Source organism: Anser cygnoides, chromosome 1, assembly GCF_040182565.1.
Source record: "Anser cygnoides isolate HZ-2024a breed goose chromosome 1, Taihu_goose_T2T_genome, whole genome shotgun sequence".
Classification (NCBI taxonomy): domain Eukaryota; kingdom Metazoa; phylum Chordata; class Aves; order Anseriformes; family Anatidae; genus Anser; species Anser cygnoides.
This window is the reverse complement of record NC_089873.1, coordinates 100,033,956-100,058,607: the sequence shown is the minus strand read 5'-3', so window position 1 is coordinate 100,058,607 and position 24,652 is coordinate 100,033,956. Positions and strand designations below refer to the sequence as shown.

The 24,652-nt window shown below is 49.2% G+C and overlaps 1 protein-coding gene across 1 annotated transcript; it reads left to right on the top strand.

Moving 5' to 3' along the window:
- The first annotated feature begins 3,496 nt into the window (after positions 1 to 3,496).
- HGD (homogentisate 1,2-dioxygenase) lies at positions 3,497 to 23,307 on the top strand. The gene is made up of 14 exons (XM_013196362.3): positions 3,497 to 3,675; positions 8,294 to 8,365; positions 9,951 to 10,039; positions 10,654 to 10,759; positions 13,305 to 13,364; positions 13,604 to 13,695; positions 14,268 to 14,302; positions 15,161 to 15,240; positions 15,408 to 15,507; positions 17,767 to 17,891; positions 18,483 to 18,587; positions 19,565 to 19,691; positions 22,196 to 22,377; positions 22,976 to 23,307. Exons 1-14 carry the CDS (start codon positions 3,661 to 3,663, stop codon positions 23,105 to 23,107), a joined length of 1,320 nt encoding a protein of 439 aa, XP_013051816.3. The 5' UTR covers positions 3,497 to 3,660; the 3' UTR covers positions 23,108 to 23,307.
- Positions 23,308 to 24,652: the final 1,345 nt, after the last annotated feature.

The window sequence follows — 24,652 nt, the reverse complement described above, 5'->3', positions numbered from 1 at the left end:
GCTCCTTGCATATCTTTGCAAAGCTACCTCACGGTGCCTATGAGGATAGTTCTCACCTAGTAAACTGGCAGTAAGCTGCTGGTATGCAGGTACCGTGGAGACGCAAGTACATCATGAGGCAGCCAATACTGGTGACATTCTTCTTCACGTATCTCTCTTGGGTCTTGTCATAAATTTTGGCTGGAATCTCTTTGGAGTAAAGGCTACATGGAGCCATGCACAGGCAGAAGTCATAAACCCAGAAAGGTAGCTGAGAAGACACTGTACGCTTTTAAGGCTTATTCTTTCACCCGTTATTCATTGTGTTTATGAATCATGTTTATGTGATAGCAATTCACTGTGACTATGAATCATATTTATGATTCATATAGCAAAAAGGGTAGTTGCTATAACGTAAATGAAGTACCTCTATACTTAATATTTCATAAGATCTATATGTAAGAGTCAATGCACCTAACTAAGGGAGTTGAAACTTGGTTGAAACTAAGGGAGTTGGCTAAAGCTGAATCACAGAATCACTGAGGTTGGAAGGGATGTCCTAAGATCATCCAGTCCAACCCCCATGCTCAGGAAGGGTCAACTGGAGCAGGTTGCCCAGGACCGTGTCCAGCTAGGTTTTGACTATCTTCACAGCTGGAGAATACACAGCCTCTCCATGCAACATATTGCGGTGTTTGACCATTACTTAATACTCACATTAAAGGGCAAAGTTCCAGAGAACTACAGGCCAGCCAGTCTCACCTCCATCCCTGAGATGGTGGGGGAACAATGAATCCTGGACACCATTTCCAGGCACATGAAGGACAAGAAGATGACGAGGAGTAGTCAGCATGGATTTATGATTTCTCTCTTAAATGTGATGGGCTAAGTCAGAAACATCCCAGAAGCATTAAGAATCCTTCTTTTGTGCATTTCATATAATTTGAAGGTCAATAAATCACAAAGGCCAACAGCGTCAGTTCAACAGCATCTCATTAAGTTATATTTTTCCCTGAACGAAATGGAAAAGCAAGGTTAGACAACCTAATAAGCTTTGAAACATTTACATAGCGTGTCAAGTGAGTAATGCGATCGTAGCATGTCCTTCCTTACTTTAGAGAAGAAAGCAAGAACAAGCAGGAAGTAAGTCTACCCACAGTTAAAAAACAAGACCTTTATTTTTGCCTGTTCCACAAGGACAAGACAAGAGAGCGGGAACTGTAAAGAGGTGTGAGCAAAGAGTAACGTAGGTTCTCGAAGGGGACCGTAAGCTAAAATTACCTCTCCTGCTGCATGGCTCAGGGAGGGATAAGGGAATCAGGGAATCAGGGAATCGTGAAGTCCCTGAAACTCTGCAACTTTAGTTTCCACAACTGTAGTCAAATGGGTAATTCTTCACTGTCAGAAATGTGAGAAGAACTCTACTCTTACATATTGTCTGGTAGAAGAGGAGTCTCAAGGGTAGGTGGCAGGTGCTGGGTACTTTATTTCTTTGGCGATGATGAATCACTACTCAGGGTGAACTAAATTATTTCCAGCTCTCCTTGAGCTGGAGAATTGCATAGTGCTGGTAAGATTTTTTTTTATGGCAAAGCTGGTAGAGGCCAGGGTAGCGAGAGAGCCTTTGTGGCCATGTGGTCAGATGGAAGGAATAACAGAGACCTACAGAAGGCTTGTAACTTGGAGATTGCTATGTCTATATTCTTCTAGAGTCTAACACAAGGGAGTCCGGGTCTGTGGTTCAGACTTTCAGGTACTGCCATAATAAAATGATCAACATTCCTAGGTGAACTTGTTGCCAGTGTACTCATGTTGTAATATGGTTAAATTTTGATCTGTTTTAGAGCAAATGTCAATTAGGCACTGCTACCTAATACTGTACAACCACGTTAGCTGGTCTGTTCCTGGTGAATATGGGACGAAAACACTAACTTCATGAAATCAGAGGAGCTAAGCTCAGCCCCTGATCTGTCCCTGAGCAAGGAGAGTTGGAGACAATGGGTCAGGCTGGATCCCAAGCAGGCAGAAAGTCCCCAAAGAGTTTAAAAGAGGATGGGACACTTCCTTTCTTAGTTCATCTCTCCAAAACATTCCCACCAATTGAAACATGGGAAGATCAAGCTGCATAGAACAAAAGCTTTTTGACCACGAGGACATCAAGTAGTGGAACAAGCTGCCCAGTAAGGCTGAGCAGTCTCTATCCTTGAAGTCTTCAAGACAAGACTGGATAAAGTCCTGGTCAGATCTCAGAGCTGACCTTGATTCAAGCCAAAGACCTGTCTAGGGACCTTCTGAAGTCCTTTTTGACCTAAATTATTGCATGATCCTGGGATCCTAAGACCAGAGGGGACATCCAAGGAAAATTAGCTCTCCCTCTGTCCAGTCAGTAACCACTGTTTTCATATACCCAACCTTCTCGTTTGTAGCCATGTGCCTAGTTTGCCGGTGCATTGGTGCTGGAAAAGTAGGCAGCAAAGCTAGATACACTTTGTCACAGCAAATAGCTGCTTCAGGGAAATATTTATGCCTAGAACTGGCACTAAGCAAAGGCAGCCCCTTCTCTGCAGACCTTAACCAGCAGCAGCTCTCAGTGTCCCTGGTATATTATTCAGGGTGGTGTAAGGGTGTTTTTGGAGAAGACAAACTGCTACACTCTGACCTTCTTGCAGCCAGGGCCCTCGCTGTCTGCCACGGCAGGAGGTAACCAGTAACTGCTCTGGGCTTCCAGGGTGCTCCAGGAGAGGGGGAGACATCAACTGCAGGGTCACATCTGAATTTCAATGCAAGCCTTAGAGCCGGCCACAGGAAGGAAAAAGATATGGCTACTTTTTTTATTTTTTGGAAGAGAGAAGAGAATTCAAAGTTATTTGTTGTTGTTGTTGTTTTTATTTTAAATCATTCGTTTTTGTTTCTGCAACTTCTGGAAATGCAGCCCTGTTTTCATTAGTATTCTGTTGCTACCTGCGTGCTTCTGCTTCTTTCTCAGCAACAGCTTTCCTGAAATATTAACATTTCAGAGTTTTGCAAGTTCTTTTCACCAGCTCTAGTGTCGGGAATACAGAATCCTCCCCTGTTTCACCCCAAAATGTTGTGTAATGTTGCCGCACACTGTTTCACAAGTATCACTGTCTTCACCAGTGCAGGGATGTGATCCTTTCTATCCCCTAAGTACCAGACACAGTGTGGCTCAGAAGCAAAATGAACAAATGTGTTCATTTGGAGGGTCATGTACAAACAGTGCCAGAGGTATAATTTACAAAAGAGGCTCATAAAAAAAAATCAAAAATGTCTTTTCTTTGTTCTTAAATGCCTTGTCCTTTCTTCTCCCTCATGTGTGAGAACTGTGATCCCGTGTTTGGCAGCTGATGAGAAAAAGGAGCGGTGAGGAATCAGTGTCCCCCTCACCCCCTGTTTCTTATCTCCAAATCCCTCGTGGGATTGGTCCTGGGCAGAAAGGCCGGTGTTTGATTAAACACAGACTGGGCTGAGCAAACAGTTTGAGAGCTCCCTTGGACTTTCTCACTTCCAGCCCACGGCCAGCCTGTCTCGGTGAATGCAGCCCCCCTTGCTGGACAAACACCTGCTCGTAGGCTGTGCCTGAAGAAGCCACGTCAGGCTGCATTGGCCAAGTATCTGCTTGGGGTTTGCACCTGCTAGAAGAGGAGGAGGACCAGGAGCAGGATGCTGGGCTTGAAGGTAAGGGGCCGTGCACACTGGTGGTGGGGCTGCCTGCCCACAGCACCCCACCCTGTGTCTCTGCTTGGTACCAGACCACCCAAACGTGGTCCCTTTGGACGGGGGCTGGTGGCAATGAAGTGGTAGGATGACCTCAGGCTGGGACTGAGGTGTGCAGCTGAGGTCTGGGCTGCTGTTTTGGCCGGAGATAGCATGTCTCATTTAGTTTTAATGTGCTCCTCTTTATGTTTCGAGGTGTGTTTTAAAGCTCTCTGGGGATAAAGGATTTTGCTATGCTTCACCTGAATGAGCTTTTATTGCTCTCTTCTCCTCCTTTGGAAATCATCCTTGATCGGTCAGGGCCAGTTCAGGACCTCTTCATCACCGTGTTTGTTCTTCCGCTGCTCCCTCCTGCCCTGGCTGCCAGGGGGTGTTTCCCCCTCAGCCTATGAAATCTGGCCACTAACATCTGCCCAGCTGTTGCAACCCTTGCTGCAATCTTCCCCAGCAGCCCAGGGAAGCAGCAGCTCCATCCCGGGGCAATTTCTCAGTTCACTTGGAAAATCCAGCACTGGCTTCTCCCAGCAAGCCATATCATCCTCTCCCAGCACAGGGTGGGTTGGAAGAAGGGTGGGGTGTTGGTTTATTGTTCATTTATAGGATTGCAATCCCAATTTGTGCCAGCACCCCACTATTTTAGTATGGGGGACATTTGCCCCAAACCATCCCTGCAGCTGGTGAGGCCTCGCCCCAAGACCACTCTGGTGGTGGAGAGCTCACCTCTGTGTTGCTCCCCATACTCAGGGGCTGTCATTTTTAGTATATCCCTTAGATATGTATGTGGTTGTGTGCAAAAATGCATGCATATACGTATATGTACATGCACACATTTCCCATCCTTTATGGCCCTGCAATACCATATAACAATAGTTTCCACTGGCTTCTTGCAGTTGTGAGGGAAAAGACCTCCCTCCTTGGCTTGATTTTAAACAGGCTGTGTTTTTGTCACATTGAACATCCCTTTTTCTTTTGTGACAGAACACAACAGCTCTGCACCACCTTCTGCAACATTCATTATTTTACTTATATAGGTGTGTATATAATATATGTATGTCTTACTCATCTCTGAAGAGTCCTGCCTTTTTGATCCTTCCTCATACAGTAAAATTTTGCCATGCATCCCGTTGCCAGACCCTGAACCCCCAGCTTTCACCCTGCTGCTGGCCCAGTACTCATCCACCTCCTTTTGGGTTTGTGTTGGGTGTGCCCGTGTTGGCCCACCCGAGCTGAGACATGGTGCTGTGTGGTTTGTGCAGGGGTGGTTATCACTTCCCTGCATCCCGCAGCAGCAGCGGATAGAGAAATATATTATGCAGCGTTTGAAGAAGGGCCTTAATTATTTTGCAGCCCATGTGTTCAGACTTCAAATGCATTTTTTTCCCCATCCCTGCTGTCTAATCTGGTGAGCAAAAGGTTGTGGTTTATAGGTCAGATCGTGACACCCATTGCGAGCACTCTGCTTTGCATCCCAGTTATCCCAATCAATGATTTTTGCTGAATTTTTTATGTAGCGCTGGGCTTTCATCTCTCCCATTTTACTGAAGAGCAACAAAACAAAAACAAGGTGGAATTGGATGAATTCCTAAGATCCTGTTTCATAAAAAGCTGTGGGATCAGGAACAAAATAACAAGAAGAGTAATTATAAGCAGAAGTGGAAGTAAAGCACCGCAGAGAACTTTTTGTTTCACAGAGAAACCACCTCTCCAATTACCAAAATAGTCCCTGATCGAGAGGAGACGTGGAGCGAAAGCAGTGACCCAGCAGAAGGTCACTTTGGACTAAAAACCCCGTGCTGCGTCATGGGGAAGAAGGATAGGTCATGGGCACCAAGGGTTGGGCACAGCGAAAAAGGGTTGGTCGTGGAGATGAAGGGTTGGTCGTGGAGACGAAGGATTGATTGTGGAGAAGAAGGGCTGATCGCGAGGAAGATGAGTTGCAATGCACCAACACAGCCCCATTGCCCCCCTGGCTGGCACAGCCACTGCGGCCACTCTCTGGAGGCAGCGAACAAGGAAAGCCATTTGTTAGGAGCATCTCAGCCTGCCCCAGCTGGACTCAAAGCTGGACCCGAGCACTGTTTTTCCCTCCATATGAAACATCTGAGCCCTCTGACATTTTTACCACCTCTCAGCACTGATTTATTTGGAAAACAAACCGCCAGGAAAATAAAATCAGGAAGAAGACAAAAGCTGTACCCCCCAGACAGAATGTGATGATGCAAATAGCAGGCTCCAGCTCACCAGCCCTGCATTTACACGTGGGGGCTTGTGAGAGATTTTTTTTTTTGCAAACCACGTCATCTTTCGCACTGACCCTCGAGGGAAAGGAGAGGAGACAAGCCTCTGGTGTAGGGGAAGACAGAATAAAGTGAGTGAATGAGAAAAGCCACATGGAACAGCCAGGCAAAACCCTGAAGTGACAAAACCTCAGGGTGATAAATCACTGTCAGGACACCACCTCCCCTCCTGCAGCTGCAGTCCTGCCCAGCAGAAGGAATTGTATTTTTTTTTTCAGCCTCCAATGCAGTTACCTGAAGATTTTTTTATTTTTTCCTAAGCAGGGAAAAAATGATTTGCCCAAACAATGATGCAGCAGCTTCTCTCTGCGCTCACCACTGGGGATGGCAGCACGGGGCTCCAGCAATGAAAGGGATGTGACCACCCCCCAAATGCACACTCTTCCTCACCAAATCCCTGTGCTGAGCTTTTATTTTATTTTTTTAGTCCTTCCCCTACGCCATCAAGCAGGAGAAAAGGGGCTGTGGGGGAGCCCAGGTGGGGTGCAGCTAACGGGGCAGGCCAGCTCTGCAGGGCTCTGTGCCCTCACCACAGCACCCTGTTCCCCAAAAAGCCACCTGCCGTACCCTCCCCGCTCTCCACCTGCCTTAAGCTGGAGTGTTTTGCAGGCAGGGGTGATTCTCCGAAGCAGATGCGTTAACCATCCCCTCGCTGTGCTGATGGCAATCTGCGGGCCTCACTGGCTGTGATTTCAGGAAATAAGCATCCTCCCCTGCCCACTTCCCTCCCCTTTTCACCAAGATTGCCCTGCTGGAAAAAGCTCCCTCCTGCTGTCTTTACGGTGCTGGTGAAGGAGAATGCAGCGTGGAGGCCTGGGTTCAGCTGGAAGTGCTGCAGTCCCACCAGATAGTGCTGCATTTCCCTTCAAATGGGACAGAAATGCACCAGCACGCTACACTTGCCAAGGCTGCTTAGGTGACCTGCTGCTTTGCATATCAATATGCTTTGCGCAGAAGCGGGTGGAGAGCAGAGCCCCAGCGATGTGTGCAAGGAGAGAAACATCCTCCTAATCCTACAGGAACCAAGGCTCGGGCCACGCAGGGCTGCTGGCCAGCCCGGGTCCCTCTGGGAATGGACTTTACTCGCAGATACCCGACAGGCACCTGAGAAAAGCACACATTTGTCAGGGGAGCTCAGCCGTGCTCTCCAACTGTCTCCTGCACTGGGAAATTTCCAGGGGTCTGCAGCCTGCAGAAGGCTGAGGACCCCTGGGGGCATCAGTGCAGGCACCACAGTAGTGTGGTCAGGCTCTGCCCGGGGCGATGCTGTCCCAGAGAGCAGGGCAAGCGTTGGTGCAAACTCGTATCTACCAGTGTTAAATGCCCTGGGAGATGGGGCTGCAGCAATTTGTGCTCTGGTGGGGGGCGGTTTACACAACGAAAGTAAAGAATTTAAAAAAAAGGTCGACCTAAAGTTGGGAGGTCTGAGTGAAGAAACCCTCTCTCAGCAACACCACGAGCGCCTTCAGGCTGCAGGCGAGCAGGAGGAGGGTAGAAGGGAGCATTAATATTTAACTCTCTCTCCGGGCCACGAGGCTGAGCCATTCATTGATCACTGCCGAAATACCTCTGCGTTCGCGCAGGGTTCGGCGGAGGTGCTTCGTGACCTGAAGGGACCGTATTCACATTTCTGTCAACGCGAAGCTGAGGGCTCTGCCTCTTCCCTTTGCATGTCTGAGGTTTGCTGCAGGGCTGTCCTTGGCCCTGCAAAGCTGCGAGCAGCATCCCCTGGGGTCCTGCAGCTGCCAGCCATGCCCTCCCTCGGAGCACAGCCACAGGAAGGCAGGCAGCTCTGCTCCTTCCACACATCCCTCAGCTACACATCGCCCGAGGAGCCTAGGTTGTCACCCTAATTCTTGCTTGCTGCCACGGCAGGCAGTTCAGACCCCGCTGGGTGACGCTCCGTAATGCTGGGACATGTTTCTTCCTGTGCCGTCACCCCGTTGGTCTGGAGTCCGACCATATCTGAGATATCTGGCATATTTCTCAAGTGCCTTCGTGCCACAGAATGTCACCAAAATGTACACGTAGACCTAACAGAAGAGCAAATCCCGTCAGTGCCTCCTAGCCCGCCACACGGTTAGCTAATGAACCTAACCCAGGAGCTGGGAAAATGGAGCATGGAAAGCATCAAGCAGATCGCTTGGGGAAAGTCTCAATGTGTGCAAAGAGTATGGGAAGAAAAAAAAAAAAGAAAAGACGAGGATGGGATGGATGAGTTGTTTGGGGAGGTTTTGTTTGTGTTTTCAAAACACTGATGAGTTGTGTGGTTTATTTTACAGTACATGTCGGGGTTTGGAAACGAACACGTTTCTGAGGATCCACGCTGTCCTGGAGCTTTACCAGAGGGACAGGTACTGCGTTTGTTAAAGTGCTTTATTAAAATGACATGGAGTGGAATGAATATCTGTTCCCTGGGCTTCTTTTTAAATTAATGTATTTCCTTTCTCTCTGCCGCCACAGAAGTCTTCAGGAGCCTCCCTTATGCAGGACAAGAATAATAAGATGCTGGCAAAAATCAGATTTGAGTATTTCTTTTCATACCTTCTATGTTTAAGTTACTTGAGAGACTCCAAGTTTCACCTGGGGGTTATGACTTGCCTGGCTTGCCGCTGCTCAGCAGCAGCTTCTCAGAAAGGATTTTGGAATGACAGCGGCTCAGGCACGCTGAGGACGAGGGAATTGGCGCTGGGATGAGCCGGAGCAGAAGCCCAAGGCTGGCACAGAGACGTGCTCACGCTTGCAGATCTCTGCAGGAATGGGTTTAGATTCCTCTGGGTTACTGACCTTTGGCAGCTTCCCTGCAGGGAGGGGACAGGAACGCCTGCAGCCATGAACAGGTCGATTAAAACACATCATATTGGGTTGTTTTAAAGAAAAGATTCACTTCCCACTTGGTGCTACCCGCTCAGTCTGCAGATACAGGAGGAAGCCCTGAAGAACTGAAACTCCCTCCTCTCCTTTACGCCTGTCTCCTTACTCCAGCACAAATTTCCAGGCTGGCCGTGCCCGCCCCGGGGTCGAATGAGGTGCCTTCAGCTGGGCTGAGTTTGGGCTCGGTGTTGAAAGAGTTAATAGAAAACCTGGACGCAAGTTAGACGAAAAATCTCCAGTCCCAGGGGTGGATCCTTTCTCCTCTGCAGTGTTTATAAGATTGGCATCTGCAGTAGTGCTGGCTAAGATGAAAATGACAAGGGCTATTGATCCCCCTGCTCCGCTGCACGCCCGTGCCAACAAGACAAAGTTTTAGGGCCGGGAGCTACGTGCCAGGCATTTTGCCTCTTCCTTAGGCTCACCTGCCCGGGCAGCAGGTGATGCTGCAGGGTGAGCCCTCCGCCCAGCCACAGCAGGGGACAGGATGCTGAACCAGAGCCTCTGGCAGGGAGGTGGGCTAGGAAATGGTGTGTGGCTGTCCCACCAGGGCATTTTCTGCGGTACGCAGATGCCTTTGTTTCTTGATGTTCTCAGGCAAAGAGGTGCTTGGCATACTTAAACCAAAATGTTTAGTTCATGTTCTCTGTAAAGAAGGTGTCTGTCCTTCGGTTATGAACTTGCCAGAGGTGTTAAAGCTGTGCCAGTCGCACCCACGGCTCTGCAAAGGGGAAAGCATGCCCTTAATGCTGCACAGAAAAGCAAGGGATCCCATGCAGATTGCTCTCACTCTCAGGCAACAATTACCAGTGGCAGGAGGAAGCTCTACACCACCAAAATGCCTGCTCTGGGCATCCCTCCCTGGGCAGAGGACAGAAGGGCCAGGGATGCTTAGTGCATAGAAGGGAAAAAGCCAGGCAGACGTGGTGCTTCCCTGTGCTGGGGCAGCCCCTCTGAATGTTTGGTGTTCAAAATAAAACTAAAAATGGTGTAATAAATAATAAAAATAATAAAATGATACAAATGGGGCTGCCCCTCACTGCTGGTTTCTCCTTCTCCCCCCCCCAGAACAACCCACAGGTCTGCCCCTACGGCCTCTACGCAGAGCAGCTCTCGGGCTCGGCCTTCACCTGTCCCCGTCCCACCAACAGGAGGAGGTACCACGGGCCAGGGGGGCGTTTTGGGGGGCGTTGGGGCACGGAGGTTGGCGCAGCGAGGGCAAAACCATCACCTGGTGTCGGGCTTACTTGAGCCATGACTGATTTGGGAACCAGCTTGTGGAGCCCTGGAGCAAACGTCTTGCCTGCAGCGCTGCCTCCATCTGGTCTTCACCACATGGGCTCGTTAATGATCTCGTGGGTATAATCAGCCTCAGCATGCTGCTTTCAGTAACCCACCCCAAACCAGGTACTGGCTGTGACCCTGTGTCTTCTGAAGCCCTCCTAGGCCTTCAGTTAGGTACTGTGCTCATCCCTGCCCCATCTGAACTGCTGCGTTTGAGTAGCCTTGGCTTCCCACCCCAGAGATAGCCCTATTTCAGCCACAGGTTGTGTCTTTTTTGCCAGTGGCAGGAGAAAGCTCCACAAAAAGTTGTATTTTTTAATTTTTTATATACCTATGCTTGTCTGTGAGCGTAAGCATATGTAAACACACATAGAGAGATTTACCCAGCTGTAACAGCATATATCTGTACTTCGGCCCGTAGGGGTTCGATCCACCGGAGGACCTAACCTCTTCCCCAGGCTCATCCTCGCCTTTTCCTTCCTCGCAGCTGGCTCTATCGGATCCTGCCCTCGGTCTGCCACAAGCCCTTCCAGCCCCTGCAGGAGGGACACTTGACACACAGCTGGGACGAGGTGGAGCCCGACCCCAACCAGGTAACCACGCTGGGGCCTGGCTCCTTGCCCGCCGGCTGGCCAGGGGAGGACAACCCTCGATGGGTATAGGGGTGCAGAATTTGGGCTGGGCTCATTTCCACCACCTAGGCTGCTCTCTCTTCCTCTCTTCCTTCCCCTGCTAAAGGCTCATCATGGGGCTGAGCCGCCCTGTGCTTCTGCTGCCCGTCCCCTCCTTCCCCATGCTCTCGGGGAGGCTGCTGGCTGCCAGCCCGTTTCTCGGCTGCCCTCGTGGGAAATCAGGCTTCGTTCTCGAGAGGCACAGCATTTGTCTTCCTTTGTTACGGCCCCACCATCATCCTTAATCATGATTTCTTTCCTGCCAGCCCCGGGACATTTGGCTTTGCTAACCTGACTCTCCCCAGCTGCCGTCCTCTCAACACAAACTCATGCTCATTGGTTTCAGCTCCTCTCAGGTTTTGCCCTTTGATGCATCATCTTTAGCCATTTTCCAGCCTCCCGGCAGCCTCGCCATTTGTCTAAATACTTTCCAATTTCTGCTGGAATATGTTTTCTAACCGCTGACCAAGCAGCGGTGACAGGCTCGCATTTAGGTGCCCGTGGTGCTCCTTCCCCAATGAATCTCGCTGCAGCCGTGCTGGCTGGCTGCGGCAGCACTCACAGCCTGCCATAGAGCCCATCCTCAGCTCCCTGTGGTGTTTTGTGGTCTGCCCAGCTCGCTTCAGGAGCTTTCCCCGCTGTCATCCATCTAAAGGGATCACCATATGGATGCGTCTTATGCACAGCTCGTTGAAGTCAATGGGAAAAAATCTCTAAACTTGGAATCTTGCTCAAGGACAATGGTAGAATTATAAAAGATACAGTGCACGAAACATAAAAGAGGACAAAGATGATGAAAAAATAAGGGGTGCAAGAAATGCCAATGCTGAAGAAAGCTCTCCAGCCTAAAAAGAGGTGACAAAAGGAAACTATGACTGACAGGCAAGGAGAAAATGAATCAACACTGAAAGCGTCTCTGTTCCAAGCACCCACTTGGACTTCTCTTCTGGCTCAGGGCCCCTGTTCTGCTGCTCTTGCACTGGTGAAACCCAAACCCAACAAGGACCCACTCTGAGACCAAAGTGAAAATGAAGATGTTATACAGGAACTGCACTACACTTACTATTTAACCTGTAGACTTAACCGTCATCTTCAATACTCCCCAGTGAGAAAGTTTGCTTCCCTTTAGGCCACCTCCATTCCTGATATTTATTTCTCTTCTTTTCCCCACTCAGCCTTTCTCCCTGCTGTCTTCTGTGTCTCCTCTTGTTATCCCTCTGTGTGTCCTTGCTGCCAGTGGTTCCCAATTCCCAACCACAGAGGCTTCAGTCATTAGCAGAATCATTTGGGAAGCAGATGGCTTTGGAGAGCAGAGCTGGGGGCCAGGCCTGGGGTGCTGCTGGCTAATTAGCGATGAGCCCCTGCTTTGTCTCAGTTCGTGCACAGATGCACCTGCTGTGTCCAGCACGGCAGTGGTTCTGCTCCCCCCGAGGCAGGCTTGCAAGGAGAGCTTGACAAGTCACTTGGGGCCCCACACTTTGGTTTTGGCTTGAAAAACGTCTCTGAGGCATGGGGAGATTGAATCTCTTTTCACTCCTTTCAAATTGAGCAAAAATTTGTCCATGGAGTTCAGAATTTTTGTAAACAGCTGGCACAGACACACAGTTCTATAAGCTTTTTTTTTTTTTTCTTTGGGAACCAGCCCAAAAACATGCCAAGACCTTCCAGGCCACGTAGTTGAAAGCCAGAAGGCATCGTCTTGGATGCCCAGGACCACTGGCACTTTCACCTGGGGTACAGCACATCCGTGCAGGGAACATTTCTAGTGGTTGGTGCCAGCAGGATCTGGCCAAAAGCCAGCCCCGTCATGAGGATTTCGGATGTTTGGGTGAATTTGCACCAAAATCCCACCTGTGAGGGGCTCTCAGCTGTGGTGCTGTTAACCAAGAGCTGCAGAGACCCTGATGATGCTATTAGCGGTAATGAACACCTTGGACTCCCCCAGCATCTTCTGCCTGAGGGTCTCAGCAGGCTTTGGGAGGAGTTATCAGTGCAGCTGGCAGCCCCCAGTCCTGCGGGCAGGGATATGCCTGCTCTGGGTGTGGGGAAAACGAGGGGAAGCATGCAGAAACGTGCTCGAGTCATGGAGGGATGAATGGCCCGGTGCAGCGCAGAGTGCAGGAGCAGGGAAATTTGGTTGTGGAAAGCCAGATCATTTGAAATTTCCTGCTCTCGACAATGTTGTTAGCAATAGTGGAAGAGACAGATTTTAAATAGGATTTTTTTTAAAAAACCTTGGCACCCACACAGGCCAGCCAATGATTTTACAAAATTACAGCTCAAAGCGAAAAAGCTCCATAAATCAAAAGAAACCTGCAGACCAAATTAAGCAAGGCAAAGAGGAAAGGGAAAGCTATCTCAGCAAGCCGAGGGGTGTGGGTGTGTATGTCTACTTTCTTATGAATTATCATCATTTGCTTTATAACCACCAGTGTTCTCTTCTTGCTTTCTGTGTGCTGCGACCTAGCTGAGATGGAAACCCTTCGAGATCCCAAAAGCCCCCCAGAACAAGCTGGACTTTGTGAGCGTAAGTGGGGGACCGTGGCAGCCGGGTGCCCCCCATGCTTTGTCCCGGGCTTCTAAAAACACCTTAAGATTTTAAAGAAAAGCCAACAACGTATTTGGCCACAGCCAGATGGGGCAAGGCAGGTGCCTGTGTGGGAAGGGGGGTGAGCCCCAGCAAAGGGATGGGATGAGGCAGGAGGGGGGCTGCCCCTGCCAGCTGCCTGCCGCTCACTCCTGATGCTGCTGGGGGTCTGCCCGCAGGGACTGCACACCTTGTGTGGCGCCGGAGAGCCCAGAGGACGCCACGGCATCGCCGTCCACATCTTCGTCTGCAACACCTCCATGCTCGACAGGTCAGGGGCTGGTCTGCCGGAGGCTCGGGATGAAGGAGGGAGCTGGGCACGGGGGTGCGGCCAGTGGGGTTGTGCTTGGTCCAGGTGCTTTTGTCCCAGGGACCGGAGTTGCTCCCTGGAGGTGAACATGCAGCCTCTGGTGGGCATCACTACCCATTGACTAAGGGCTGCTTCACCCAAGGCCACAAAGGCAGGGAACTTGCCAAGGAGATCTTAAAATCTTGCCAAGAGGTCCTGGTTCTGGACCATGTGCATCAAACCTCCCTGATTTCACAGCACCTGCCCACGTGTTGCATTTACTGACCCATGAGTTGCATTTCTGGTGCTAAAGGGGAGATCTCTGTTTGGCTCCCAGCTCAAAACTTCCCAGCTATGGTCATAGTCTGGACATGGTCCTGGGCGACCAGCTCTAGGTGGCCTTGATTGAGCAGGTGGGTTGGACCAGGTGACCTCCAGGGGTCCCTTCCCACCCCAACCATGCTGTAACTCTGTGACAGTGTGTGCAAATGCCTGTTTTATTTATTTATTTATTTATTTATTGACATCGTGACCTTCCTCTTCTTTTTCTTTAGATGCCTTTACAATTCAGACGGTGACTTCCTGATTGGTGAGTGGATGCTTTGCCTTCTCCTTTCCCCCACAGAGCATATCTGGGTTGCCACCCACCTGCCTCTTTCCTCCTCCAGAGCCAGGGCCTGACAGCCAGCTGCAGGGACTTGAGGAGGGTTGGCTTCACCCGCGTGCCATCCAGATCTGGTGGCTTGGCAGCAGCTGGGCTGTCAGGCTTTTCCCATGGCTCCCAAGCAGCTCAGAGGGCTGCTTTTGGCATCTATGCCAAAACCCAATGCTGCTTTTGAGCAGTGACCCAGCTTTCCCAGCCTGGTGCTCAGAGATCTCCCCCCAGTGCTTCCCAGATCAGTATCAGGAACGCTGTGGAGGTTTTCTGGAAAACAGAAGCCCTAGGATTTCTGAACAGCTTACAGTGAGACGCCTTCACTGCTTTAGTGCAGGACGATTTGGCATGGCAGCTCAGCTCCCGCACTCCACCAGCCTCGGGCAACCAGACTGCCACAATGAGTGCTGAGCTTGGCACATATAGTGAGCGCACGCAGAAAAACGCTCTGAGCAGCATCAGGACCTTGCGAGCCTGATATTTACTTACATCTTTCTTGACCGAGGGACAGAAATGCCTTGGGGTCACCAACAGAAACATTTCTCCCATAAAATAGTTACTGAGTTGTTCGTGCTCACCTCCCTCACTACCATGAAATAAAAATACTAGGGCAGGTTCTGCAATTTTGCTGGTTTTTCAAGTCAAAATGTGAGCTCTTTAGTTCCAGAAGACATTATTCCCTAGCTAATATACGTGCCCCCATCTCGGGGGACAGAGAGGAAGGCCTGCAAGCCGTCACACCCAGTGCCAGCCTGTTGCTTCACCTCCTCTACCTGCACTTTGCATCCACAGTGCCCCAGCAAGGAAAACTGCTCATCACGACCGAGTTTGGGAAGATGCTAGTGGAGCCCAATGAAATCTGTGTTATCCAGGTAAGGGCTGTGTTATCCGGGAGGTGAGGGGGCTCAGAGCACGGTGTTGAAGCAGACAGCTAAAACCTGAGCTCTGCATGGCCCCTGCTGAGCTCTGGCAGCTGGATGGACCCAGAAGAACCCAGCCAAGTCCTGGGATGATCTTGGTTTCTTCCTTTGTTTTCCAGCAAGGAATGCGTTTTACCGTGGAGGTGTTCGGAGAGACCAGAGGCTACATCCTGGAGGTGTATGGGGCACACTTTGAGCTGCCTGACCTGGGACCCATTGGTAGCTATCTCCCATCAGACCCACAGTGAATTTCAAAGGGACAGAGTGAGGAACTACCAGCCCCAAACCACCCTCTTATCTCCTGTGTAATCCATCCTCCCATGCATGCACTCCTCCCCAAAGGTGCTTTCCATCCTAGCACAGTTATCCCTCAACTGAGCAAGCAAACCTCCAAAAGGCTGTGATGGCCCAGCCATCCTGAGCTTCCCCTGAGGCTGAAGGGCCCATTTCCCCCCTTTTCCACCTTCTGGTCTGGACTGCTGACTCTGAACCTCTCCCTACCACAAGCAACTCAAAAGGCCGCCAGTGATGATCCCTACTTACAGATATGGGGTAACTGGAGAGAATTTACCTGGTAAAAGGAAAGGTGGAGTTCAGAGGCAAGAGATACTCTTGAAGACCCATTTCAGATTTAATCAAGCATTTTTCTCCCCACCTCTCTTAACACCTCTATCCCCATGGCTATACTCAGTTTTCTAAAGCACAGCCTGAGCCTCAGCGCAACAGAAACGCCAGATGAAAAGGAGGGAAAATAAAGTGCCCATGTGTGTGCACAAGCCAGTGTTTGCCTGTGCAACCTGAGCACCTTGCTGCTGCCCATACAGGCACCACTCTTCATTAAAGCTCGTTAACATTTGCTTGTGGACCACAGTGGTGGACGAAACCTTCCTTTCTGGTTAAGGAACTTGAAAGATTTGCTAAATTGTCTGTAGCTTGAAAAATAACATTTTAAGTTAATTTTCCACTTCATAATTAATGTCTGGGGGGGTGGGAGGAGCAGCACAAGGCTCAGAGCAGCAACGCACCCGTGTCTCCACGCTGCGCTGCTGGGGCAGACCTGCTTCCAGGCAGCACAGGGCTGAGGCTCCCATCAATCACAGACCCTCCCTGCCAGCTGCTTCCCGGCCTGTGAGCTGTCACAGGCTGAGCAGACACGCTCTCTTGCTGCCATGACAAAGATATTGTGAGAGCATCTGAACCCCGCTGTGATCTCCTAGCCAGCTCCCCTGGGGTGCTCGGCTCGGGCTTCTTCACCTTCCTCATCCCTGGAGGGCTTGCCTCCAGACATCTCTTGCTGAGCAAACACCTCCTACTCCCTTGTCCTGGTTAATGCTGCTGAGATTGTCACAGGGAAGCTTCACTTCCCCTGTAAGAGCTAAAATAACTACAAGAGCTGGTGCTGGCCATTCCCACAGGCAGGAACCGACCCAACCTTCAGCATCTCTCCCATGCTCTTTCTGCTCTGAGTCTACAGAGGTTTTTCAGCAGCTCTCCTTTTAGCAAACTGGGATTTCCTGCCTTTACCATGCTTCTTGTGCCCTGTGCCTTCTCCACTTGATTATTGATATTGTTACACCTGCCTATTGGTAAGAAGTTTTCCCATTAGCTAGTTTTTCAGACACTGTTGGAAGGAGCTTTTTTTTGAGTCTGAAGAAGGCAGGAATCTGTTATAACATTTACTTTCTGGAGAAAAGAAAAGGAGTGTGCTTGCCTGTAAATCTTTTCAGGAGATGGTAATTATAAGAGCTCCTCTTCTCACCACCTACCTGGCTTCCCCTCAGAGACCAAGATCCTTTGTATTTCATTCTTATTTTATTCTAACTTCACTTTTCACTTGAAAAATGACAGCTGGAGAAAAGCACTGACTGTTAAACCTTAGCAGCAGGTAGTAATGTCTGGCATTTTTATCCAAGAAACTCAAAACACTTTGCAACAATAATCCTAATGAGAAGAAGAATACTTCAGCACCCATACAGTGCTTTGCACTTTGAAAATGCACTCCTTGCACCAACCAACCCCTCAGTATGCCCAGAGTCTATAAGTATCACTAGCCCTTATTTTATTACTTTTTTTTTTTTCAAGTGTTCAGAAATGTATTAGGCCCCCTCACGACATGCTTCATAGCCTCTGCGTGGCTAAGTGTCCAAGCAGCTGGATGTTCAGGAACTGAAAGCAATTCATCCTCCATTTTTTGCTTAATTCCCAATTGTTACATGCCTTTAATTGAGGATGAAGGGCTAATCCTGTTCAGAAAAGAACAGAGGGAGACCTGTCTTAGTCACGTAAGGGAGCAAGGACTGAAATGCTAGGATGTGTTACAATTACTTACTTGTAGGAGCAATAAAAGTACACGAATATCACAGGTTTCGTGATGTGCCAAGAAGCAGTAAGGTCCTTCAAAATGCAGAAGGGCATCCACAAAGCCACCTTGTTTGCACCTTGACCAAAGATTTTTTGGTGTTTCTCTTTCTTTCGCAGGAGCCAATGGCCTGGCTAATCCACGCGACTTCTTGGTGCCGGTGGCGTGGTATGAGGACCGGCGAGTGCCGGGGGGCTACACGGTGATCAGCAAGTACCAGGGCAAGCTCTTTGCAGCCCAGCAGGTGAGGAGGCCCCAGGAGAACAGAGGGCATGGAAGGGACCACCAGTGTATGACCTGGGGTCTACAACTCACTATCATGCATGTAGTCCCAGGACGTCCTGCTGGGGGAAGTGTAGCAGGGCTGAGGCCTTGCCTTCCTGGCTTCTTCATCTCTCCAGCTGAAGCTCCTCGGTCTGGAAAACGTGTCTGTGGAAATTTGGTTAACCCAAAGACTCAGCGATAGTCTTTGCCTCCCTGTTTCCACTTGCCCATTGAGCAGAAAAAAACTAACTGAGTCCACTGGGAAAATCCAAGTTTTCTATACCAAAATGATAGTGTTGGAGCCCACCTTGTTCAAGCACTGCTTGGGCATCCAAAAGTCCTCAGAGACTGATCCCTGGAGGGAGGGCTGAGGCTCACCAGGTGGAAATGCTGAGGAAAACCATGTCCTCGCAGTGTTGGGCTGTGCCCGAAGGGCTTCACACTCTCACTGTACTTCTCACCAGCACTAAACCCATTTTTAATTTGGGAAAGAGCAGTGCCCTGCGTATGTGCAGCAAGTTGGAGGGCTGTGGGAGGTAATCCTCTGACTCTGTCCCTATTGCTTTGATAGGATTTCTCCCCCTTCAACGTTGTAGCCTGGCATGGGAACTACACGCCGTACAAATACAATCTGGAAAACTTCATGGTCATTAATTCTGTTGCTTTTGACCACGCGGTAAGTCCTGGAGCTAGGCAAAGGAGAGCTATGCTTTGTGGTTGCTGTACCATCCAAATTCACCCTGAGCTCCAGGGATTCAATGCCTGTTAAAACAATACGCTGTTCTATAAGAAATAGTGTGAAATCTCTTGTGCTTGTTTTTCTGGGCCTGAAACAAGATGTTGCAAAGACATACAACCTCTTTAGTGGTACCATGACAGAACTGGAGGCTGATCAGCTTCTTAACCTGCTTTATGCGGCTTAGCATAGCATTTCTGTGCCCTGAAAGAGGGCTGAATACTGAGCCAATATGCACCATGCAACTCTGAGAAAAGACCTTTGCTTCCAATTATTGCCTTGGTTTATTTATTACAACTGTACAGGCTCCTTCCCCTTGTACCTCTGAGCCCAGCGCTGAAATTCATTTGAAGAGCTGGCAGCTTTCATTGCAATAATTTCTAGATCTTATGGAAAATAACTAAAGCCAAAATCAATGTGAGCAGCTCTTCTGAAAAGGAAACCAGCCCAGTGGGAGAGGTGCCCGCAGCGATGCCATCTCCTGGCACTGCTTCCGCAAGTGGGTGTGCAAGGAGACAGGAGCACTTCTAGCGAGACAACTAACAGAAAGTATTGTTTAAACTCCGGAAAAATCTGCCAGGAGAAAGATGGTTTTGGGATCAAAGCCCAGAAAATCACTTTACTGGACTGGAAACCTCAAAAATCCTTGAAGCGAGTGACAATTCCTCTGCCCTTTGTTCTCCCTGTTTGTCAGTCAGCGGGGCTGTGAGGCAAAGAGCCTCTGGTAGGATGTCCCTGCCCTCTACTCAAAAGGGAATTTTGAGCTATTAGGGGGAGAGTGGAGGGAAAACAAATTACCTTGAAGTCCTTGGCTTGGGAGAGGCTGCAGTAGTCAGATTTGCCAGTGGGATGACCTGAGCAGAGCCCTGCTCTGTTTCGTGCTTTTCACCTTTTTAATTTATTTTATTTTTTTCTAGGACCCTTCCATCTTCACTGTCCTGACAGCCAAGTCGACCCGTCCTGGAGTGGCGATTGCTGACTTTGTCATATTCCCCCCGCGATGGGGGGTGGCCAACAACACCTTCCGACCACCATACTACCACAGTACGTCTGCTCTTTGTGGGTTGTGCTTGAGTACAGGAGTGCAGAAAATAAAAAAACCAAGCGTCCATTTATTTGAGAGCATGGTCAGGGAAGAAGCAGCCCAGTTTGTTGCCCTTGGCACGGTCACATACAGCTTCTTGGAGTCAGTGAGTCCTCCTTGGAAAATGAACAAAACCAAAGATGTTCCTATTTACAGCACCTCCGGAAAACTCGGAGGTGATGGGCTGGTTGTGTCTGTGTAGATGGATGTGTCTGTACTCAAGGGGCTCCCGCTGAGATCGGGTGCATATTGAACTTGGCACTGCACAGACACATCAGAAATCGTCCTGTCATCCAGCCATGAATTGCTTCGCATCTCATTAGAACATTAAGAACATCTCATAAAGAACAGGAGAAACAAAAATACGACAGCACAGGTGGAAAGAAGCACTGAGAGATGCAAAGCTGACCAAGATCTTGCAGGGTGAGATTGGGCTTGCAGTGAAGGACTGAACTGGCTCTCCTGAGCTGATGGTGGTGGTGGTGGAGGTACCTCCAGCATTTAGGAAAGCCAGAGGTCAGGAACTGGACTCCCTCGCAGAGAACTGGCTGCATTTGGGGTGATTTGGTTGCCACCACCAGAGGTGGTTTCTTTTTGGTAGTCACTGAGCATAGCCACCCGTCAGACTGAATGGATGCTAGAAATCCTGTTCTCCACATGTGATTACCCTTGCAGGGTGTGGATGAGGCCCTATGAGTCTGGGGATAGCCTGCCCATCCTGCAGCCCTTCTGTCAGCAGATAAAAGGCCCCATCAAGGTCTCCCTACAGTCACTTTGAAGTGAGGGGAGGCCTTCTGCACACTCTCTATCCATAGTTTAAGAGCCATTCCCTCCTGCTTCTTAGACATGTTTCTAAGCATCTTGGGGGCTGGCAGAATTAGTGGTGCTTGCAAGCACAGTAGGCAGCTGTGGTAAATCCCATAGGCAAATTCCTGTCCTGCCCCTCTGCTTTCATTCCCAATAATGAGCGTGAAGTGGAAACACGTCTTGACCAGCCGGGCTAGTGCCAGGTCACAGATACCTCTTCTTTTAGACCCCAAGAGGTGAGGCACATCACTTGTTTGCAGTGATGAAGTTGCTGCACATCAGCAGAGCTGTGCTAAATTTGTGCGTGTTATAAGCTGTAACAAACACGAAGCCTTGCGTAGTCTGGGGCAAGAGGCAGCTGAGATAACTCTCATCCTCTTCTCCATGTCGTGAGCCAAGAGTACCTGTGCAAACAGTTCTCAAGACAAGAACCTTGTACCGCTGCAGATGCAGGACAGAGCAGCTCTGGGGTGGGAGTAGCACTTGTTCAGTAATTCTCCTCTTCCAACCATTTTTCAAGAGGTCTAGTTCTTTTTCCAGAAACCCCCAAGCACTTCTCATGTGCAGTAAAAAGCCTGTGTTCAGAGAGCTTTGGTGCACTCAGAGTCACAGTTTTCCCGATGCCTTAACTTCACCCCACGTGTGAATTATAGACACAGTGTTCCAAAAATTTCCCATCTTAACAGACACCTCTAGACACCAGAACAATTTCGATACAAAGGTGGCCGTGCAGCTCATACATATTGATTTCTATTGGTCACCTTTCCACGTGCCTGAAGGTTGTGTCCTAGAGTCATATATTGTACTAGTGGCAAAAAAAGGGTTATATATAGCAGAGCCGCACAAGCATGCTCTGGTTTTGCAAAAATCAGACCACTCAGCTGGAAGTTGCCATAACGTTTAGTCACATCAGGTCTACTAAAGACTGGGATGGCAGTTGTTAAACTACTTCCTTAGCAGGGAGCATAACTTAATAAGCACTGTGTGATTAGATTTAGCCATCGTTAGCTAAGTTAGTGGTATGTCACTGTTGGTTTCAGAGGGTCTGCTTAAAGTATTCTTCCTCAGGGAAGGACAGAATCTGGGTCCCTGTCTTTGGGCATACAGTGGCTATCAAGAACTAAGCAGTTCCTGCATGAATCAAAAGCATAAATTTTGGAAGTGTCTGGCTGGACTGGAGGTGGTGGGAGAACATCAAACAAAATGATTTTGTGCTTATGACCTGGGACAGCAGACCAGGCTCTCACCAGACTGCAGGCTATGAGCTTTGTGCCTCAGTGCCTATAACACAGAAGTGATTACACTGAACTGCCTTTCCAGTGCTTTCAGATCTCTATAATCTGAGTCTGTAAATATCAAGTTGCCCATGGAGTCTGTATGCAGTTTCAGTACTTACGCAACTCAAGGCAGTAGGAAAAGCACAGGTCTACCAACATCAATGCACTTTCATATCAGAGAGCTGTCAGTTTCTGAATCCAAATAATTAAGAGTGGAATAAAACCTGTACAGCACTGCCTGTAGGATTCCTGATGTCCTCTCTTGTGACGCCCTGCTTAGGAACCTTCACTCCACATCCTGCCAGGCTCGTGGGTTTCAAGGAGCTCCCCACCAGCTGTGCGCCTCCTGCGTTGCAACCTCTTCTCTATGCCTTCCACAGGGAATTGCATGAGTGAGTTCATGGGGCTCATCAAAGGCCACTATGAAGCAAAGGAGGAAGGCTTCCAGCCTGGAGGGGCCAGCTTGCACAGCATGATGACTCCTCACGGGCCGGATGCTGACTGTTTCGAGAAGGCGAGCAAAGCCAAGCTGGAGCCTGAGAGGGTTGCAGAAGGGACTATGGTAAGGAGCCAAGAGAGCCACTAAGGTTTTGTACCCAACACAGTATACTGCCACTGTGGCACTCCCAAAGTACAGCCTACCTTCTTGCAGGAAAGTTGGAAAGTGCTTGGACCAAACTGCTGCAGCATTCACACCCCATACTGATCAACGTTGCTCAGCTCCCAGGAGCTCCTCTGGAGACATTAGATGCCAGGCAGCTCTGATCATCTGCCCACATAAATTGTTGCCTGAGCAGGAGGCTGGGAATTTTCATGCTGATTGATTTATTTTTTGTCTCAGCCTATGAGCAAAAAAGGCAAGACCATGACTGTCCTCCTTTCTTACCCCCTAAAATATGATGATCACAAACAGGCTCTGAAATAGAGCTTTTGGAACAACCTGGCGTTCAGGGTATGCAGAGTCCTAGTTAATATCAGTACTGCAATGCCAGCTCTGAAGAGATTTCACCATCTCTGCTGGGAGTTGCTTTCTCCCCCTAGACTGACCAGGCTGGAGGCAGAATTTGGTGGTGCTGGACCAAGTACTGCTGTTTGTGCTAGAGCCCCTTTGCTTGGATTCAAACTCTCTTGCCCTAATCTACCTTTCCTGTTCCCACCAGGCCTTCATGTTTGAATCTTCCCTCAGCATGGCTGTTACCAAATGGGGCCTCAAGACCTCCAACCGCCTAGATAAAAACTACTACAAGTGCTGGGAACCTCTGAAAAGCCATTTCAACCCCAACCGCAAGTAAAGAGACTTACCTGTTGCTTGCGATACACGACCAAAGACAGGCAAATCCAGCGTACCTGCATGTGGTGGCACAGCCAACTCAGGCAACGAGTGCTCCAAGAATGGCATTTCCAGCAGCCACCGAACCACCAAAATGATCATGCTTATGTAACTTGGGAAATGCAATAAAAACCGCTATTCTTAGCTTTCAAGTACCCAATTAAAGCCCTCCTGGTGACACACCGAAGCTGAAATACTTGCATGGCTTTCACCATGTGTAGTTGGTGTGAATGCTATACCCTGGGTGGATACGAGGCGGCAGTCACCACTCCAGAGCCTCCTGAATATATGGTGTGACGTGTCTTTCACAGGGAAAAGCTAGAGATCAACGAAGCATTTAATGCTGTCTGCAAGGGAAGATCTTTCCAAACAGAGCTGAAGGCTCTACCAGATCTAAGCCTCCTACAGGAAATGCCCCTCCAGGGCATTTCAACCTGCTGGTCTGTGGAGGGTTGCCAAGAAGAGCCTTTACTGTCAGAAAAGCATTCTGCAAATTAGAAAAGGTCAGAGAATCCAAAGTGCTTCACTGTTAAGTGAGGGAAAGTTTCCTCTTCAATCTCATTCTAGCCATCCTTCAAAATCAACTTGATTGCCTACAATTGACAATGTCTCTCCCTAGTGCTGATTTGCAGCTCAGCGGATGTCAAAGGGCTTGTCTGGCCAGCCCAAACGTTTGCTCCTGGGAAGCTACCTGGAAGAAAGGCCAAGTGCAGACACACCTTTACGGACCTCAAAAAACACTGAAACATTCACACCTCAGCCCTAGGTGGCGAGTCCGAGCCACTCTCCTGTTCCACAGGGTGGAGACAGAAAGGGCAGCCCCAACCAAATAGGCTAGGAACCAGGCACACAACCAGGCACCCCAACCCTCAGGCCTCTGCTTTAGCACATACCTACTTTTTCATCATATCAAAACAGGATTCGGAGAATTTATCCAGACAGGTATGTGATAGATGTTGCTACCAAGCCATTTGTCTCTCTTGTGCGCATACGCTGAACTGGTTTGCTCACAACTCACACTCCTCATTCATCTTCTGGTGAAATTGATTTCTTCTGTTGAGCCTGCCAAAACTAAGAAGAGGTTTGGGTAAGTGTTTCAGTCTAGGACGTGAAACAGTTACTACGTTTGGTACCACAAGGATCTATGCTTCCTACTTCCCCAGAGATACCATCTCCAATTTAACAAAAAAGAAGGAAATGCAGACCTGTAACACCTAAATTCAGTCAGCTATATCCACCACCAGATTTGGATCTGCACCAGATCCTGGGGGGAAAAAAAAAGCATCAGCTTGGAGCAAAGTATTACATTATAAAATCTAAAGGGAAAACTCTAAAATAACGAGCTCCGAAGAGGATGATCAGGAGGTTCAATGTTCTAGAGAAGTTGATTTAATCAGACTGACCCAGGGATAAATGAGGTCTAAATGTTTCACAGGCAGAGGGAAAAACTTGTTTTCTGTTTGGGACATAAATTATGATCCACTGACCTGCAGGCTTGGGTTTCTCT